General features: G+C 41.1%; 1 protein-coding gene across 1 annotated transcript in view; it reads right to left on the minus strand.

The window, feature by feature from the left end:
- The window catches only part of kirrel3b (kirre like nephrin family adhesion molecule 3b), a 61,023-nt gene that overhangs the window by 37,576 nt on the left and 3,232 nt on the right, over window positions 1-20,215 (minus strand). The window contains exons 2-3 of the mRNA XM_073490490.1: window positions 17,698-17,847; window positions 2,740-2,897 (exon numbers count right to left, since the gene is read on the minus strand). Coding sequence (XP_073346591.1) covers window positions 2,740-2,897; window positions 17,698-17,847 — 308 coding nt within the window. The remainder of the gene's footprint in view (window positions 1-2,739; window positions 2,898-17,697; window positions 17,848-20,215) is intronic.

Here is a 20,215-nt window from a genome sequence, read left to right on the forward strand (position 1 = left end):
GCCTTTGATTTGATACCAAATGTATCTCTGGTTTGTATTCAGTCAGCCATTTTCTCTTCTTTCTGGACCACACAAGGGTTCTATAACATAATATATACCTTTAAGAAATGTCCCTTACCACGGTCATTGTTTAACTTAACTCGCTACTCATTCCAAAATTATCATTTCAAAAGTTGTTCAAAGCCATTAATTGAGGTCATCTTTATTTCAGATCACACTTTTTAATTTTAAGGCTGAAAAAAAAGATGAGGTTAATTAGCTAGCCAAAACCTTTTGAGATCTTTCAAGAGTTGCACAACAAATTACATTAATGTTGGAAGTAAAGAGCCCTTTGGCTTACTTTGCTGCTGGGAAAACTACACCTGTTTCATAATGAAAAAAAGTTGACATGTTTAATGCCCACTCAAATTTTAATTGGCTACTTTGTTTGTAAGCATTTCCCCACAATATTACTCAGAGAGTGCGATGATTAAAATGCAATAAAGTGGTCTCATTACACACACACACACACACACACACACACACACACACGCAAATAAAACAAAAAAGAAAACTCTGATGACGGATGGGAGAATGAAACTTAGATGCAGTAAAAGCAGCTGCTTTGAGCACTTGTAGGAAAGAAGGAATGGGAAATGGAGGTAAAACTAGGATTGGAAAAGGGATAATTATTTTTTTCCTGCTGAAAATGATATCCATCAATAGTAGCAGCTTCATGTAAACTTTAGCAATTTTACCTGATATTAAGCAGCAACACGATTTTACTGCAAAAGCTGAGAGGGTATACAATAAAAAAGCACTATTCGGCTCTTGCCAGCGAGAGCAGCTCATAAAAATGTCATTATTTCTTTTTTTTTTTTTTTTTTAAACCCCCTAACACTGAGATAACTCCCCAGACTCCTGCTCACCTCTCAGCTTGCCACCGGAGCATTCAGAAAAAATATGTAGCGCATTTAGGGAGGGGGAATGCATCATGTTTTTCAAATGATTTGTTGTACTATTCCGGTTACAAAAGTATCACAGAGCAAGTGTGCACACCTCTGAACCACAGCTCAGACCTGGAGGCTGCGCATTACAAACAGTCCTCTGCTGCTTGCCACTGAGTGGCTCTACTGGAGCAGATGGGAGATGAGTGTTTGAGGGAAGAGAGAACATTATTCATTAATTTCCTCTGCCCACATTTTCACAGCTAGACTTGAGATTTGAACCGTTCACCTTACTGCGACAAGCTCTGCCACTTAATTTTTTGGGCTGCCCTTTCTATAATATACTGCAGTTTTTAAAGCTACCCTCAAAAATGATAAGCAATGCATCAATTCAGTGACCCTCTTATTCCATAAAACCAACACACACTTTTGCTTGGGCGATAGCTTTAATCTTATACTTTCTCTTTAACCACTGGTCCAGTAAATAGTTTTCTAAGAGGTCATAGCGATGAGGTTTTGGAGGCCTTAGTGGGAAATTATCTTTGGGTCAGAACTATCATTAGGCGTGACACCATCAGGAAAGCCATTTCTGCGAATCCTCCACCACATCTGCTCACATTAGTCCTCTTCATCTGCGGGATATATGAGAAGACCATCAGAGCAGATGATTATGCTTACAAAATGTCCCCCTACTGCTCTACGGACCCCAAAAAAGAGTCATCTTCCTTTAATCGAACCCATTGCTTTTTAATGGTAGGCAATAGAGATAAGAGGGAAGAGGGACATACTTGGGCTCAGTGCAGGCATGTGAGCATCCATCAGCTACCAGCACAGAATGTCCTCATATCTGCCTTTGCTCTGAGAGGAAGTGAAGGCAGGAAGCGCACTCTCCGCCCACCATTAGCAAGCGGCACCTCCAGCAATCACTTTATTCAAATCGGCCTGGTGCCGTACCCCAGCCCAATCAATGGCATTTATCTGCTCTTTGAAAAAAGCCGATAATGGGATGAGGCAGCGCGGGGAGCGAGAGGAGGCGGGGGAGGTGTTAGTGCTCTAAAGTGCCTGGTCTCTTTATGTCCTTTGTTTTAATGGAAATAGAACATGACAGTGTTGATTGCATGATTAGCCTTGAGGGTGAATGTCAGTCAAGAGTCTATGGGGTCAGGTGATCGCGCCGGCAGACTGGTGTGAACGGTGGCGATGGCATACCAAAGCATCAGAGGTGGGAACAAGATCTGTCAGCGAGAATCAGACTTTGTTGTGAAAAGGTTCAGGCAGATTCCAGCACAGAAAGCGACGAGGTAGATTTTTATAACAGGTTGGGGAGATAAAGAGAGACAAACGCCAATGAAGAGGGAGATCAAAACACCAGAGAGAAACGTAAAAGTCACTGGCGGTTTCATGATCCCGCCATCTGCTTGTCTGAGTTGATTTGTATACTGGGGAAAAAAAAGGCCAGCCATCTTTTTGTAATCAAAACACAACCTGGATTTTCAAGGGATTTCATTTCAAAAAGCAGTCTGGATGCTGAAGCAAACTCCCACCGATGACTCAGGCTGTCACCCTGATACATCTCATGGATGTTTATCACTTTTGCGGTAGTTATTTATGGCATAGCAAGACATGCACAAATGGTAAAGTAACAGGTATTTTCTCTAACCTATGTCAGGTCACTTTCTAAAAAAAATAAAAAATTAAAAAAGGGTCTAGAGAGTGAAAGCACAGCCACCATGCAACCCTCACCCATCATTCGCACCCCACCCTGTCCCCAGCCGGTCCTCAAACCTGGTACGACACACACCTCTAAGCTTACCTTGGAGTACATGGCCCCATTAAGGACCTCTCCGTTGCGGATCCAGATGATAGAGGCTGCTGGTTTGGCGTTGTCAGCGTGGCAGGTCAGATTGAGCGGGTCACCAGCCCTCAGGCTCACCACCGGCCCTCCGCTGATGACTGGGTCCTCTGGGGGAACTGTCGAAAAACAGACACAGAGAAAGAGGGGACATTACACACATGATAAACAACAAGACAGCGAATGTTATTAGGAAACCAATATGGATTGTGTAAAGCAAATAAAATGTGGACTACTAGTAAAGTTGTAGACATGCAATAGAGTTATCATGACCTCTGCCAGGGAGGTTGTTTTCAGTTCAGTTTGTTTGTTTGTTTGTTTGTTTGTTTGTTTGTCAGCAGGATTACTGAAACATTTTCCTGAAAGTTGGAAGAAGGTTGGAACATGGGCCAAGGAAGAACCCCTTAAATTCTGGATACATAAAATATGTTTCAATCTTGTTAACATTGCCAAACAGGGTATTTGGCCTTAGGGACTCCTCAACAGCAGACTCCCGTCCAGTGAGCTAACTAGGTAACACAGTAAACACCTACTGAGTTGAAGAACGAGTGGGAGCGTCGGCAGCAACAGCAGAGGGGAATAATCTAGAGAATTAAGGGTTTATTACGACCAAACCACAGTTGACGACTGTGAGAGCGGTGGGAAGACTAACAAATATGGTTGGGGTGTGTTTAATGTTTCTGTTGAGTTTTACAATGTGTTTTAGTGTGTTTTACAGTGAGTATTTATACTATTAAATTATATTATTTTCACATGTAATTCTGCGCGTTGTGGGTTATTTTCAACCAAACCGCTTTTTCATTGTATGTATGTAGTTACTAAATGATTTGTGTGATCAACGTTCCTATATAATGGGCATTATAGATGACCATGTCTTCAATTTTATAGTTGAACATATTTTTTTCTGATTTCTGACAGATGCTTCAATTATAAATTGAAGATATTTGTAAATATTAAAGGTCCAGTGCGTAGGATTTTTTAATGGCATCTAGCTGTGTGGTTGCAGGCCGCAATCAACTGAACACCCCTTGTCTCACCCATCAACCAAACGTGGCCACTCAAAACACAAAGATACGTGTTTGGTTGGTCCATTCTGGACTACTGCGGAAATATGGAGGAAGACATAAAAGGCAATACGAAAACACAACGATCCTTATTTCCAGTTGATTATACATGAATGAAAAGATAATCATGAATATTGTATTACATGTCTACCCCTTAATCCCCTTATATCCAACTAACTGGACTTATCAGTTAATGAATCATACTTGTTTTGTGTAAAAATATTTTTTTTCTTTATGCAAATTTGAATTTTACCGGGGTAAAGCTTTCTTCATTGTGAATATATGTTTTTCTGTAACAGCTTTCTTTGACAACCTGTCATGTTCATGACGAAGTAATGTTTCATGTTGTTGCAAGTGATATTTGCACATATGTACATGATAATCAAGTGGGTTTTTTTTTTTCAGACGTGTGTCAAGTATGTGAAATATTTCCACTTTAGGAGCACATAATTAATGCACAGCTGAGATGATGAGGCTTCAGCGAGGCACAACCATATTTTTACATCATTCCAATATATCCAGACATATATAGCATATCATGCATATCAGTTATTTAGTTCAATCTGTGTTATTTTATTGAATGCAGAATAACAGCACACTGGCATGTAATGACTTTGCTATATCTTTTTACACGCAGTTATTGGTCTAATACATTGTCTTCCTACATAACTAACTTCAAATAGCACAGTCTGCAGAAATTTGACCACAAGAGCGTGGTTATGATGCCAACAAGGGGTTTTTGTATAATAATGTTTTTTTCTTCCAAAAATAAAAGCCACATTTGTGGTTACTCACTGAGAGAAAGTTATGACTTCCCTATGAGAAATAGATTTACCCTGTACAAAAAAAACGGCAATAGATGTTGCAGTTTGAGGCACGGAAAGCTTTACACAAGTCACAGCACGACTCTCTAAATAACAATCATCTCAAAGCAAATGTGATTTCTCCGCTTTACATAGAATACCCACATAAATATCAGCATTTAAATGTCATTCCGTCAATGTATGACCCCCCTCAGACACACAGATGTAGATGTCTTCACCATATTTCTCCCTCTCTCAGCTTTGACAAATACAACACAGAGAAGGAAACATCACAACAGCGTTATATGTGCCTGTAGATGGCACTGATCAAAGTCCTTTTCCTGTTTTACCCATGAGTTGATCTGTTTGTTTCCTTTTTTTTCCTTTTTTTTTTTTTTTTGAAACTGCAGTGAATTATTGATTGACCTGAGTGCTCATTACAATGCAGATCTGGGGCAAGATGAAATCAAAGGCTGCAGGCAGCTGCCATATTCCCCTGCAAAAGCATCGTGATTGGAAGGAAGGTCGTTATAAGCTAGATTTATGCTGTCAAACAGCGCTGAGATAAAAAGGGAGGAAATGTAATTTTGGATACTGTTTTGTACATTTAATGACAATAAGTATAAAAGGGCTCTTTTATGGCAGACATAAATTAGAGCATGGTGCCAGAAAAGATTGCATACAGTATTTTATGTTGCTCACTCTTCAGTGAAATGACTAATTTTGTTATCACTTTATTCAATTCAGTTTAAAGTTTCTGAAAAATGATCAAACAAAATTCCTCGTTTGATCTCAGACCTAGATAACAGCATTTACTTTAAAGTTATAATCCTGATGATTTTCATTATATCAAACAGCATTTTTGATAGTATTTATGGTGGGCTTTTTTTCAGCAATAGCCATTCGATATATTTACGTACCTCTTTATATAGTATTTTTCTTTTCTTAGTAGTTAGTGTTACTGTTTTAATTTCAGATCACCTTCACTACTGTCCGCTCTCCTACAGATGTAACCAGTTGCTCCGAAGTTCTGCTGAAAGGAATGATTACAACTTTAACATAATCCTACCACCTGGGCTGACACGCCCTAGAAGTATACTTTCTGTCATATTTCAAAGGTACTTTATTCTATCATTCAAGTGCTGCTGGAATTAGTCCTAAAACCCGTAAATGAGTTAGCATGTTTGCATTCCTGGTAGCCTCAAAGTCAGTGGGTTCTTTGAACGTGTTTTCAGTTAGATGAAATAAGGTCTGCGGTTAACACGTACATTCAACAATATATCAATTATAAAGCATTTTAAAAAAGCAGTTGCTATCAGTTAACTAAATGAGACTACAGAGGTTGTCAGGGACATTTAAAGTCATCATGCCAAACACGGAGACTCATCTACAAATTTTAGAATAGATCCAACTTGTAGATTGATCAATTTAAAGTAAAGTGTGTACAGTTTAGTATACAGTATATATGTGAAGATTATCTTGAAAGAATTGTATGAGTATCATAAACATGTGTTTGCCAGAGAGCTTGTTGTCTGCAATAATCTAAAATCCAATTGAAAAATGTGTTTGATTGTTTGGCTTTTTGTTGACCCTTGTGGAACCAGGGTGATGCTAACTTAATGGTTAGCCTGACCCATGACTGTGGGTTTATTTCAATTATTTCGTTTCACCATATAAATATAACACGAACACTGTTCAACTGAAATTTCTGAAAACTAAATGTAACCTGAATCCTAATAAACTAATAAATTAGCACTTTGCGATGACGGTTGTTTCTTACAGTGCTGTAGGTCATTTCCAGTTAGCGGTCCTCATGTGTTAAATGTGTTGGTGGGGTGAGGGTTAAGATGCAGATCTTAGTCAATTGCACAAATAATCACGCATCATTTGTAGCATCATACAGAGCAAGAGGAGCCACACATTCAGTCTGGTCATCCACAGTCACATCGCGTTCCAGCTCTTTGTCACGCACAAGCTCATCATAGTCTTTGAGTGTGGGGTTGATGAGTGCACGTTGGTGGCATTTTGGTCTTCTGCTCTTCTGAGTAAGGCCGTTTCATCACAAAAGGTTATTGACTAAAAAAACAAAACATGGAAACATTTTTTTTTTGCCCAAGTGATCAGAGAACATATTCATCAGTACCACACATTTACAGTGAGTAATGACTGAATCAGACCAATGTGGGAACAATGAGGTCTGGACTCTGACTAGACCACACTAATAACTCTCACCAACCGGACCAGTAAATCTGCTATTACCACAGGCTATTCCTGCTCACTAGCTCCTATTGTGTATTTGAGTTTGAAATGCAGTCTGGCTCCCTTTCATCTGCTCCTCATTAACATGCAGAGGGTTGGGAGAGGTAGAGGAATCTCAGGTCAGCACCAGCAGATCAGACAACAGGGTGTGCTGATCTAGGCAAGTAAGAGCGAATCTTTATGAGAAAGTGGTCACCTTCTGGTCCTTTACCAGCAACTGGAAACAAGGTCAAGAGGATCGCATTAGTTTACTCTTATGCTAAAAGTGGAGCTGCTGCACGGTATGCAAATGAGACAGGGAGCTAGCAAAAAGCACCGTGAGCCGGGACTCTCAAATAGCTCTCCCATTCGTCATTAAGGAAAATGAACAAAATGCGAGGCTCAGTGATAGCACTGTGACAGCTGATTGCATAGATGTAGTGTTCTCGGCTGGCTGTCAGTGCTCTATCGCACACATGACTGAAACATTAATTAAATGTCAAGCATATAAGGCAGCCATAAAGGGTTTTTTATGGAGAGGGGGAGATTAGAAAGGAAAGTCTGGCAGTATGTGACTGATAGGTCTCCGACTCGACTACTCGAACTTGAATGTTCTCCCTTTGTTGCTTACAAGTGCTCAAAACTCTCAGACATGCTTTGTATGCTCGCTCTCGGAAGAATAGCCACATGTAATATCCATCCATATCTATACTGTAAATAGTGCTACAGGGTCAGAGGGTGACACCACTAATGAACAAGGTTACACCCTCGCAGACTGTCACTATGTGCCTCGCTTTGACCTTTAATAGTATCCGTTGTCTACTATTCTTCCGTATGTTTCCCATTAAGGCATGTCAGAGCGCGTACTGCAATAGGAGTTTATGATTTCGTGCATAGTGGAGCTACACGGGAGCGAGGAGGTCACAGGCAGACCAAACAGAGCACTGCTACACTTTCAGGTCATGTTCCCCCCCGAAGGGCTGCCTGCCAGCAAGACAGGAGAAGAAGGACATGGCTGGCTGCCTCCATCCTGCATCCATAACTTTGTATCTCTCTGTCCTCCATTGTGTTTTGAGGTCTTACTGTATGCGGTGGGTGCCAATGCGGAGACTGTGTTTTGCGACAGACTGGGCTGGAGCTGTTTTCTGTGTAAGTAGCACATGTGCAAGCATCTCAGCGTGTGCTCCTTTGGCATCTTTTTTGAAATCGCCACCACTAAAAGAGCATGGAAAAAGGCTCTCTCAAAGGAAAAAAAAGGGCAGCCAGACTTGTTTACACAATAGTCCTGTAATAGAGGAAACTTCTGTGCTCTTTTCACTTGGCAGGTGAAAGCCCTTATGTCTGCCGAAGAAATGGAAGGATTTGACCAATAACCCAACATCCATTGAATACAGATGAATGACCAGGAAAAAATAATTTAAATAGATCTTTAGTTCTTTCTCTTCATCCAAGATCTTCCACCGATCCTGCCTTATGACTGCCAGGTCTGACAGTTTTACAGAGGCCAAGCCTCGAACTTGAATCAGCCATCATCATTACTGGGCTGTTTGCAAACTCGGCAGTCCCTAATGGTTCTAAATTAGCTCTTTACTGCAGCCATTCGATGGACTTGGCATAAGTAGTGTGGTCAGTGGTACAGATTGATCGCTCCTCTTTAATTACAGCGCTGACTCACTGCAAACTCTGCTCCACTAGCTACTTTTTTCTTGGGGTTAATCATGTCATACCTTTCCGCGCTTTTGCAAATTTGCATTCTCCCATGCATGCGTACACACCAACACCGACAGACAGACGTAACAGTTTTTTTACAAATCAAAGACCAACCGAGAGCACGTCAGTCATGGAGGAGCTTGTGCCTTTTTTGTGCACAGTCCACAGTAATCAAAGATGTAAGGCATGTGGTTTCAGCGACAGACTAGACTGTGAGCTGCAGGAAGTTCATTATTTTTGTCGTTTGAAAGAGTTTGTTGAGGTCACTTTGGCCCGTAGCTTCTTCAGATCATAGATATCATGTAGGGTTGTAAGCTCCGAGCAGTCTTTTTTATGTTTGAGGGAGAAATCCAATTGGTCTTTCACAACTTACATTAACCTATCCGAGTCCCTTAGATGGGTAATTCTACCATTTTGTTTTAGGGCTGCTAACATTTTATGGAGGTCCATTACCTCACCCGGTGTGAGATAAGATTTGGAATTCATTTATGTATTTCCTCATATCTACAAATGGTAGACATACCTGACTTTAAACCTCACCTCAATCAAAAAGAAGAAAAGACAGTGATGTCAGAGAGCCTGGACTTCAGTGAGATCATTTTGCTTTTACTGCATAATCAAAGATATCCATAAATGAGACCAAGGCATATTGATGTGTAATTAACTCGACAGAGCAGGGCAGTAACTCTGTCACCTCTTCTATGAGCCTGAATAAACCCTGGGGGTCATAAAGCTGCCTTTTGTCCCGTGATACACATGATCTCTCAAAAGTCCCCTGAACATGAAACACAAAATATGTTAGAGGGAAGCTGAAAGCATGTGCTGGAGCTGGCTGGGAAGTCCTCTTCAGTCTGGTGTTGCTGATGTTGAACCTGCTGAGTTTTTCCAGGCCAGACCAATATCAGGGGAACCTCTCCAAAGCAGCCGATGAATTCCTGCGAGCACCCCGGCTTTCCAGGAGCGCAAGTAACGGAGAAAAAGCAATTTGGAGGCGAATGAATGAGGGAGCGCTCCTCACAAGGAGGCAGGATGGTGTAGGGGAGGGGAGGCCGGCGATGTGTAGCTGCTGTAGTGCTGTGCTCCAGCAGACGTGTCCTGAACAACAATGAGCTTCCCGACTTGCCTGTCTATTTCAGAGGAACGCTTGCACGGGCCGCCTGTCACCCCGTTGCGACAGCTTGCAGAGTTTGTGATAGATAGATCAGGAAAAAAGAAGTCAAAAGGATAGGAGAGGAATGCCCAGCACAGGTGGATGCAAGAGGCACACGTGCCTCACTGGCCCAATTCAACGGCCCTCGTCAAGTGCTGTCATTGTACATCTGTTTGCAAGCCAGAGGATCCTCAGCCATGTGTGCACACACGCACGCCCGCACAGAAGATGAGAGGAGGAGGACGAGTGAATGAATGAAAAAGAAAGTGAGAGAAATACACAGCAGCATTTTGCTCTCTCGCACAGGACGACAGATGGCAATCACAAACAGCATGGCAGGCTGTACAAAATGCATACACCAAATAAAAAAAGCAGCAGAGGACTGATTTGCAGGAAAGCGTGTGCTACCACATGGTAAAGAATAATAAACAGAGAGGGCAGAAATGTGATGAAAGAAGGAGGTAGAGGGGGGTAGATGAGGAGAGAAAATGCAAATGAATGGAATATGAGACAAACAGGAGAAGATTCAAAGGCTGGGACATGTTTTGCTAACATTTTTAAGAGCAGTCTTGAAACGCTTAGTAATCTGCTGGCAGTGTTGGTGTCATGATCTATCAAATGAGCAGTGCCAAATAAAAAAACAGGGCAGTGGAGATGAAGATGAGATGAGGAGTGTGGAGATGCCAGAGCTGTCAGAGACGTGCGGAGCCTGCTCTTTCACAGCACAGACATGTGCAGCCCCAGAAGCCGCTCGCCACAGATGGGGAGGGTGCTGACATCGCTGCTCATCACCCGGCTATATATCCATCTATGTGTGTACGCGTGTGTGCGAGTTTGAGGATGGAAGGCAGCGAATTTGGGAGTCAGGTTCAAATAATCACAGTTAAAAATAAAGAAAAAGCTTGCTTCAAGGTTCTGTCAATTATTAGCCCACATTGGTTTTTACATTTTTCAGCACGCCAATCAGTAGTTTTCTCGCAACAATTACAGTTAGCTGAGGCAAACCTGTTTACTATGTAGCGTGAATTCAAATCAGCCCAGCACCTGTACACAGTTGGTACTGTTGTTTCGCAGAGCACAGATGTATTCGTGTCATTTCTCCTCCGTCTGTTGAAATGCAGAGAAAAAAAAAACAAAAAAAAAACCATCCTACATACAGTCTGTCTACCATAATCACGCACCTGCTCACAGCCTCTCTGATATCATAGATGTAGTAATCATTCCATCTCGCGTTCCAGACAAAATGGCAGAAAAGGCAGCATAATATAAACGTTACAGTCATATTTTCTCCCAGAATGACTGCCGTTTAGGACACCTTATCTCTCTATATACTTATACTGAGATGCTTGGCTAGACCTAAATTAACTTTTGTGGGAGACAAATTGGTTACTTACACCGGAGGCTCAAAAGCTTTTTTTATTTTTTTTTACTTTTGGAGTGATGGGAAATTTTTGCTTGAGTGTCTCTTGAGAATTTGGCATACACACACATACACAGACAAAGTCAACAGCAGCATTCAGTAGGAGGGATGCAGTATGAATATGAAATATATGAAGTAAAGAAAACAAAACTCACATGTGCACATGCATGTGTAAAGTATGATTAGACGCAGCAATCTTTTTCCCTTTTACTGTAAATCAGAAAAACTCTTACACTTCTTAAATAGCAAGATAACTAGATGTCGAACCCTGCTGAGCTGTCACGAGGCGCTACAAAGACTACACTGAGACTCTGCTTGCACAAAATACTGCATGCCCCAGTCATAATAATAGCACAGGTGAAAACACAAATAGAGGATGGAGAAAATTACTTGTATGCTGAAGCTCTTTTTTTTTTTTCAAGGAACGACAACAACAGCTGCCAAATTGCACGCATTGTTATATAGTCAGGCCAGCAGTTGCAAACAATCCCTCTTATTACGGACCCATCGCTGGCCAGCGGTTTCCACTCGCTGTGGACAGTATCACTGCCGGAGTTAGCAGTGAAACAAGCTCTCAGCTGAGAATGGGGCTAGCACCACGGACAGCGGTTTTGACAAAATACACATTCATGAACTGTGCGGAGCAGCATCTGCATGTTGTTTCAAGCATGAAAACTTCGAATTCCTCGTTTCTATGTTTTTTTTGTTTTTTTTTCCCCCTGCCCTCAAAGTTCACCTCCATTAGTAGAAGGATGGCAGTGTGATACTTGAGAAATAATGAATTCAGACTTATCCACAGAAACGGCTGATTCAGCTTTGGCAGTTGGAAACAACAAAAACAAAAGATACCCTTGGGCTTTTGTGTACATGAATATTGTAGCTAAAGCACTGGTCCAAAACATTAACAACGCAGGGAATGGAAAACAAATATCTTGCACACAATGGCTCATTCAAATGGCATGTTATCAATTATGTTTGTCAGAAGACCAGCATCACACTGTGTTTATGAATGCCTGTCATTATGAAAGATCTCGTGCACCGTCTTTGATGTTTCACCCCCATGCAACAACTGTATGTACATTTCATTTTAATAATGGAGTGCACCAGATACGGGTTCAAATGTAAAGCTAACACAATAGCGTGCTGGAAAGACTGTAATATCACAGCAGAGATAACATATGAAGGAAAAAGAGGAGATCATCTAGAATCTAGAATTACACTTCACACAACATTTATTACTACCTGCTCTGTGTGTGGCGACATAATTTTAACATTATAAGTACTTTAATAATAACTATTAACACCATATAGTACAATTTAAAGTAACATTATTTATATTTTTTCACCTTGAAATAACAGCCTCTAAATCATGTTGATGGCACAGTGTCTTGTAACAGGGTGAATGGTGTCTCTGTCACTTGTTTCTGCACTATGTAACTTCAGTGAGACGGTAGGATCACAGCATTACATACATGTTTACTTCAACGTACAAGTTTTCAACACATAACATCGTTATGACGTAATGAGTTTTGTGTGTCGTTGCACCTACATTATTGTCACAGACCTTGGATTTGTATTTACGACAGTGGTGTTCCACTCAGAAACTGTGGGGGGCGCCAAATCACACACATTGCCAATTTCTACATAATGTTGCTTAAGATTTGCTACATGATCCGGGCACATGCCGAGTGCTTTATTGCTACTAGGAAGCCCAGACAGAAGAAAAAAGAACTGGCTACTTTAAATAATGTTGAACATAAAACTGTCAATGTCTAGATGTTTAATAATTTTTAAACCTACAATGTTCTTATATGTACACGACAAACCAATTGTGTATGAATACCAGACTATAAGTAGATAAGCTAAAATATATACCAAGCTAAATTAAGCAATGAGTATAATAATAACCATGTGGCAAAATGTGCATATAGGGGCACCCTGAAAAAATGCAGTCTGCCTCGTGTAATCTGTCCATTTAACCTGGCCCTGTACTACCACAGTCATGAAAGTGCATACATTTAAACACTGCTGTTCAAATGTTTGGAATTTTACTCGTGAATTCAATATTTTACACACAAAATGTACAGTGATTTGGTACAGACAGATGGCTGAGAAGACTACTCTATATTTACGAATAATCTGTCATGCTTTTATCTTGTAGAAAGTTTTCTTTACAAATAGATGTCATTTTGTAAGAAGGGTTTGTGAAAAAAAGCTTGTATAGTACATGGAGGGCACAAAGCTGTACAAGGGTTCAACTTGACCATGAAAAGGCAGAAAGAGACAAAGATACTTCTGAGCAACAGTGAAATAAGAGTATAAGAAATCACCAGTCACTGGTGAAAGAAATTGATGCTTGACATCAAAATCTGTGCAGATTTAAAAAGGAACAGGTTTCTCTGTCAGTCTCACGTGCACAATAATGCCAGTAAAAGCTGGAAATAACAGGGACTAGCTCGAGCAAAGCTATTCTTAAAACTCGGTTGGTCTAGAGTTAGCACTATTGGAATTGGATCGTGGAGTATCAGCTGAACAAACTTTGAACTGACAAATGTTGAAACTGTTTAAACCTGTTTAAATCTAACCACTGAGAGGACTGCAGAGTGCCCGAAGTACAACCATTCCCAAAATATTAAGATCCCAGTTGAACAGTTTCCGGACTGGATTTTTAACTCCTTAACTTTTCTTTTTCAGGTTCCCAAGCTATTTAAATGTTGTGTCTGAATTATACAGTTTCTATCTATGTTAAAAGAGCCATTACTGAAGCGGATAACAAAACCATCGAGCATATTACAAGCTTTTTAGTGGTAGTCTGGAATTCTCTCCTAAAGTTGCAGAGAATTACAGATCCTGACAGCTATATATTCTTCTGTGTTTTCAGTAAAGTGAACTATTTCCTCTTAATGAAGTGTCAAACTTTTTGTTTATTTGCGTTCAGTAATTTTAACCTCTTCAAGCATTTTCTAACTTTTCCCTGATCTCGGTAGCATGGTCCGCAATATGACCTTCGTGACCCTGCACTGGGCAGAGCGGGGCCACGGGGATACATAATATGAAATGTTTGTCAAAAACTTATCTGAAAGTAAAACCACACTGAACACCCTTGCTTGCCCTTGCTACAGTGTGAAAGGCAACACTTTGTCACATGCTTCTTGCAGTAGGGAAAGAGAAAACAAAAGAACAGTCTCTTTTCTTTAAGTATGAGGATAAGGAGACAAAAGTTAAAGGACTTTTAATGAGTTTGTACGAGAAAAACCTGAATAAAAAATTCAGTGATGGTATTTCGACTCTGATTAATGGCTGGAGAGTGAGTGCAGTAGTGAGGAGTCATCTCAGCCACTCTGTTATCTCTGGAGTCTATCTCCGGTAAAGTAAATACCTGATGAGCAATTTTAAAACTTCAATTAGCAGAGATTACATGGATGTAAAAGGCGCCTCTGCATTAATCGTGCATCCTTTTAAAGCAGCATTTTTAAATTAAGAGGATTCAGTTATAAAAGAAATCCATGTCTCCGCATTAGCTAGGAGTGATTCAGTGAGTCATGGAGGGAGAAGAAGACCATGTTTAATAAATGCATGAGAGAGATGGAGAAACAAAAACATTTAAGACAGACGCTGATTTATTAAAATGTCAGCAATGAGTCATTAAATGGCAGCTCATTTCCTTATGACATTACGACATGCTGCCGATTCGCAAAGAAACAGAACACCTTAAAGTAGTTTTGCAGCCAAAGACCTTAATCAAACAACGGTGATCTCCGTTCCCTTTGTTCTAGTAGTCCCCAACCTGAGGTAGAAAGATTAGAGCAAAGGTCTTGGAGCCGTGCCAACTTGCTGCAAGAGATATAATTAGCCTCAGGGGTCTTTTTTGGACCTGAAACCCTTTCGTTCTCTTGCTTCATGACTAATTCACAAGACCTTGATTCTCCTTTGGCATCTGAGGGTAAGCCTGCAAGCCATGCAAACGCTCGGATAGGTTAAGTTCACCTAACATTTGGCTCTCGGAGCGTTTTGATGAAGGAACTTTATTATTGTTTTGTAAATGTTTGTGCGTTCGGTGTTGTCATCTTTAATTTAATCACTCTTGCACTTGAAGCTTTCACTGAAATGAATGAAAACTAAACAAAAAGGCTTTTGATAGTTTTATGCGTTTTCTTGTTGACAGGCAGGTCGGAGAAAGGCCTCAAAGGAACGGGTTGACTTTCAAGGACAAACTCAGCCAATCATTAAGAAGAGAAGCAGGAAAAATGAAAAACACGTGGCACGGTAGTTGCTCTGTGGCAGTGATAAAGGTCTTTCTCCATGTGTTAGTAAATATTTATGTTATGTTTCTTCCGAGCCCATCAAAGTCAGGAGGAGAGAAGTTCCTCTGATATGGCACATGGAGGAGTTTGGGCTGATATTGAGTTATGAAAGATGGAGGGGAGAGTTTTAGATTTATTCCGCTGTCAGCTCCGAGAAGGGAAGCTGCGTGTGAGCGTGTGCACTGGTGGATGTGAGTGTGTGTGTGTAAGCAGATTGCGTATACGCGCATGTATATGTGTGTGTGTGCGTGCATAGGTGTGCTGGGCCGTAGCTTCTTCCAAGTCGATAGACACACTCTGTCACCACTGGCAAGTAATTGACAGCTTGGAGTTTGCAGTGACACAGGCCTTGCATATATTTCCTCCATTACCTTGTGTGTATGTCAGCTTGGAGTTCTCCCTGGCAGTGCGTTCAGGAGTCAGCTCACTCGGCGGGGGATTAAACAAACACCTTCCATTCGGGCTTACGGGGAGGAATGATAAACTCTCTCCCCCTCAATCAGCCAAAAAGGTAATAAAGGCTTCCCCTTTTTCTCATTCTCACTTCCTGCTGCTGTACATTGCTCTCAGTCTGAAAGTCAAGCATTTGCAAATAATTTGTTTCTTTCTTTTAATTACTCTGAGTAGTCAGTGTACGGTTTGCCAAATCAGGAAAGCACAGTGTCAAAGGGATTAAAACAAAAACACAAGAATTATTTGCATCTGCTGTATAAAGCAGCTGTTCACTCCTACATGGGGCTGTTTTCAAATGAAATTGCAGTTTCATATGTAATAAAAAGCTGCCCAAGGAGAATCAGAAGGCTAGAGGAATTGCCTTTAGGTATCTTATTCTGAAGCCCAGAGTGCTCCGAATGGAATGTAGTTTAATGGCTCATCCAGTCTATTGTCAATGACCTTGCTCTGGTGTGTACATCATGAACTGTCAGCATCTCCTCTTTCCCTCCTTGACACATGTTATCAAAGGCAAAGTTTCAGTGAAAAGCACTTTTTCAGAGCAGAGAATTAAACAACTACAGAAAGAAGGGCAGTAGCAGTAGGCAGAATAGTGCAGTTGCAACAGACATTTTTAGCCCTCTGTTGAAGTATCCATAATTATTCACTCATATCCATTTGCAGGGGGCTTGGCAGCCACAGAAACGTTATGCCGCAATTTGTCTTCCCCTCTCTCCTTTTCTCCTGCTGCCTTCTCCCCTACAAATCGTTAGTTTCACTTTTCATTAGGCCTGATCAATAAGGCGGATCAGTCGCTCGTGGCGAGGATACTGCGTGGCAGACACCCCCCTCTCTCTCTCTCTTTTTCTCCTCAACTCTTTTCTTTCTCCTCATTCGTTCTCCCTCGTTCTCTTTTTGCTCCGTCATCGACTCTCGCTATCTCTCCAGCAGCCGCCCAGCGAGGGAGGTTGTGAGAGGCAGCAGCCGCGGAAGTAGCGGGAAGCTTGAAGGGCCCGCGAAAGAGACGTGGGCCGCCGATTGCACTCACGCTACTCAATAAGGCAGAAGTGGCAACGCTGAATGATAACCCAATAAAGTTTAATTAAGAACCGGTAACCTCTCAAGCTTATAGTAATAATGAAAATGGAGGCTGCATGCAGGGGGAGGAAATTAAAGTGGAAATGTAAAAAGTTCAGTCATATTGACACTGTCTGCCAAATGGGGAACATTGGCATTGATTTAATTCCTTTTTGATGGTTTTAACACAACATGTTTTTGTTTCAAGGATTTACTGCAAATACTTTAGCACGTTTTGAGTATGACTGCATTTGATGTGTGTGTATATGTGATGTGCAACGAGGGCTGGTACTGTATAATTTCATTGTTGTGAAGCACCACTTTTGTTGGGGCTCTGGTTGCACTTCTGTCCACTGTGGGCTCGAGAGCCTAGATTTGGGTTGACTATTTGGGATGATGCATATGAGCCAATTTTCCTGCTCTCCTTCAGGACACCTGCACGTTGATCACAGGATTGTACCAAACAAAAGCAGAACACTGCGTGTGCTACATTTGTTCTGATGAATGATCGGATATCACACACATTGAGAACAATTAAGACGAGTTCTGTGGTGTCGATGCCATTTTGTCATCAAACTAGCATGAAAAACACATGGGAGTGTGAGAAGCCAGTGACGCCAGCGAAGCCTCAATGAGATGCTTTGCACCTCAGTGACTGGAGGTGGTTGGCTACTACGGAGGTGTTGTTTGGGTTGTGCGTGCGTGTTTAAGTCGGACTCACCCAGCACGGTGAGACGGGCAGGACGGGACCTCATGGCAGCCTGGACAGCCTGGCACTCAAACACGGCGTCATCCATCAGCTCGACGCGCTGGATTCGCAAATGATGCTCTCCTGAACTGTGGTCGCCAATCACCGTGTAACGGGGATAGCCTGCGGAGCGACAACACATTTGTTCATTTGAATCCCCTTCAGAATCAGAAGTTTGCCTTTTTCCATGTAAAAATACGTGAACTGGAAATGTTCACATTTTCACAAGTGGAAACACAACATGACACATGGAGCCACATGAAATTTGTTACTTCACATGTTAATTACAAATTTCCACACACTTTTACATGCAAACTAACACTTTAAAGGGGGAATATGTAAGAATTTCAGTTGAAAACATTCAGAAATCAACATAAATTCTCAGCATAATGTGAAGAAATCACAGTTTTGGCGTTTTCATTTCTATGTTTTCTGTTGTAGAGAAGTATACTGAAGTTAGCATGCTAACCAGCTAGCACTGGCCCGCCCTGGTCCAAAGCTCCTGTGCTAGCAGAGCAAACACCCACACTCCCCCTGGTGCTCTAAAGTCAGCTGAAACAATGTCACATGTGAACTGTGCATTTTCACAAGAGATAGGCTTTTTCACATTTGAATGAAAATTTCCGCATGATAAAATGATGTTCACTTGTGAATTACATATGTTCATTATTTGCTTTTTTTCACGTTTGGATTAGAACATTCATGTGGCAACATACAGCCAGTTTGCCAAATGGCAAATTTATAATTTAAATGTTTTGCATATATAGAAAACAACAAACAAACACACAAGCTACATTTATATTCAGCAGGCTCATTTGCAGGTCAATTTTAATTGGGAAACATAAATAGATATGTAAGTGTTAAGATACAAAATGTTAGCTTGTGCATGTGAATTGTATTGAGCTGCTCAAGATAAGTCAGAAAGACAGGTGAGTATGAAAGGTTATAGGTGTGTATATTTTTTAATTGTTCATTTGCTAATTTACTCAGGCACTGTCGTACAAGGTTAAAACAGGAATTGCATGAATGTTTTTATTGCACTCCCGGCAATGTTAATGAGCTGCTGTGGAGGTTGCTGCGTTCTGGAGAACGATGTTTTACTGCAACCGTAAACAGGAACAGCCAGAGTTTGAGTTGTTTCAGCATTGTTCAGTGAAATGATTTACAGTTTAATAATGCAAGAAAGCAGAGCAATATCCAAGAGACCTGGGCATTTTACACAAGTCAAGCGAGACGGGGATTTAAAGATATCCCCTTAACTATTATCGAAATATGCATTGAGAGTGCGCTGTGGAGTGCATCCCTCCACCGGGGCAAATAAGCAGGAAGAAGAATGTGTTTGACTGGGAAGCTTTATGGGTTGTTTCTCATGCTTTTGGAATTACTCGTCTCTGAAGACCCCTTTTCCTTCTCTCTCACTCCATCTTTCTAATTATTGGGCATACAGTATGTGGGATGAAATTAGACTGTCTGTTCATAAAAAAAAAAGCACTTCAAAAGATGTTAAGAATATCCAGCTAAGAACTTATTTTTTATCTCCACTATTCCTGAAGTAATTGTTCAATGATGAAACTAGTGTACAGGACTGGGACTGGATCATTTTACAGCAGAACAAGGCCAGGCTTTCAACAAAGCCTCATCCTAACTTTGGCCTTCGACAAAAGAAAACAACATGCTTTATATTCGCACACTTAGTTATTGCCTTTTCCAAAAAGTCTATCAGTACGCACCCAACTGTAGGGTCATTGCCAACAAATGTTGGATTGGATTGATTTCTCAGTAAAGGCTAACCACTGACTCATGTACACTTCAGAGAGTCACAAACCCAAGTCTTTCACTGCAAAGATTTTACAGTTTTAGCACCCAAAAAGGGACACAACAGACTGGGCAGCCTCGTAACACCTTTTAGGTCCTCGAATTTGTCTACTGCAAAAGCTCATTGTATGCTCAGAGTCCAATTACTGACTGTTGCTTCATTGAATCCAGTTGCCTTTAATAGAGCATGAAGTGGGCCTCATTTTATGCTGGTGGGGTGAGTTACAGCCGATTAAGCCGTCCTCCTACGTGTAGCCTTTAATCTTAAGGGTCCATACAGTGGGAGGATGAAGGACAAAAGAACACCTAAACATAAACATAATAGCTGGGGAGAAAATAAACCAAGGAAGGCAGAATGTGGCCAGCTCACGTAAAACAATAAAGAGCAAAGACGGAAGCTACAACAAGTGGATGTTTTGTGGGAAAACTGGTCACACAGGTGATTAAATGTCTCCTTTCTTTGAATTTTACATTACCTGCCACAATGTGTCCTACACTGAGCTATAGCAGGACTTCAGTCAGACCGGTTGTAAAGGTAACGGGGTTAATAGAGACCTGATCACAACTAAAAGCTTCCATTAATAATATTAATATCCATTGACTGAAAAGGAGCTTTCTGCTTGTTCATGCCCAGAATGATGTCTAAAATAGAGGACGTGCCATTATGCGCGCAAGG

This window comes from Pagrus major, chromosome 2, assembly GCF_040436345.1.
Source record: "Pagrus major chromosome 2, Pma_NU_1.0".
NCBI classification, from domain to species: domain Eukaryota; kingdom Metazoa; phylum Chordata; class Actinopteri; order Spariformes; family Sparidae; genus Pagrus; species Pagrus major.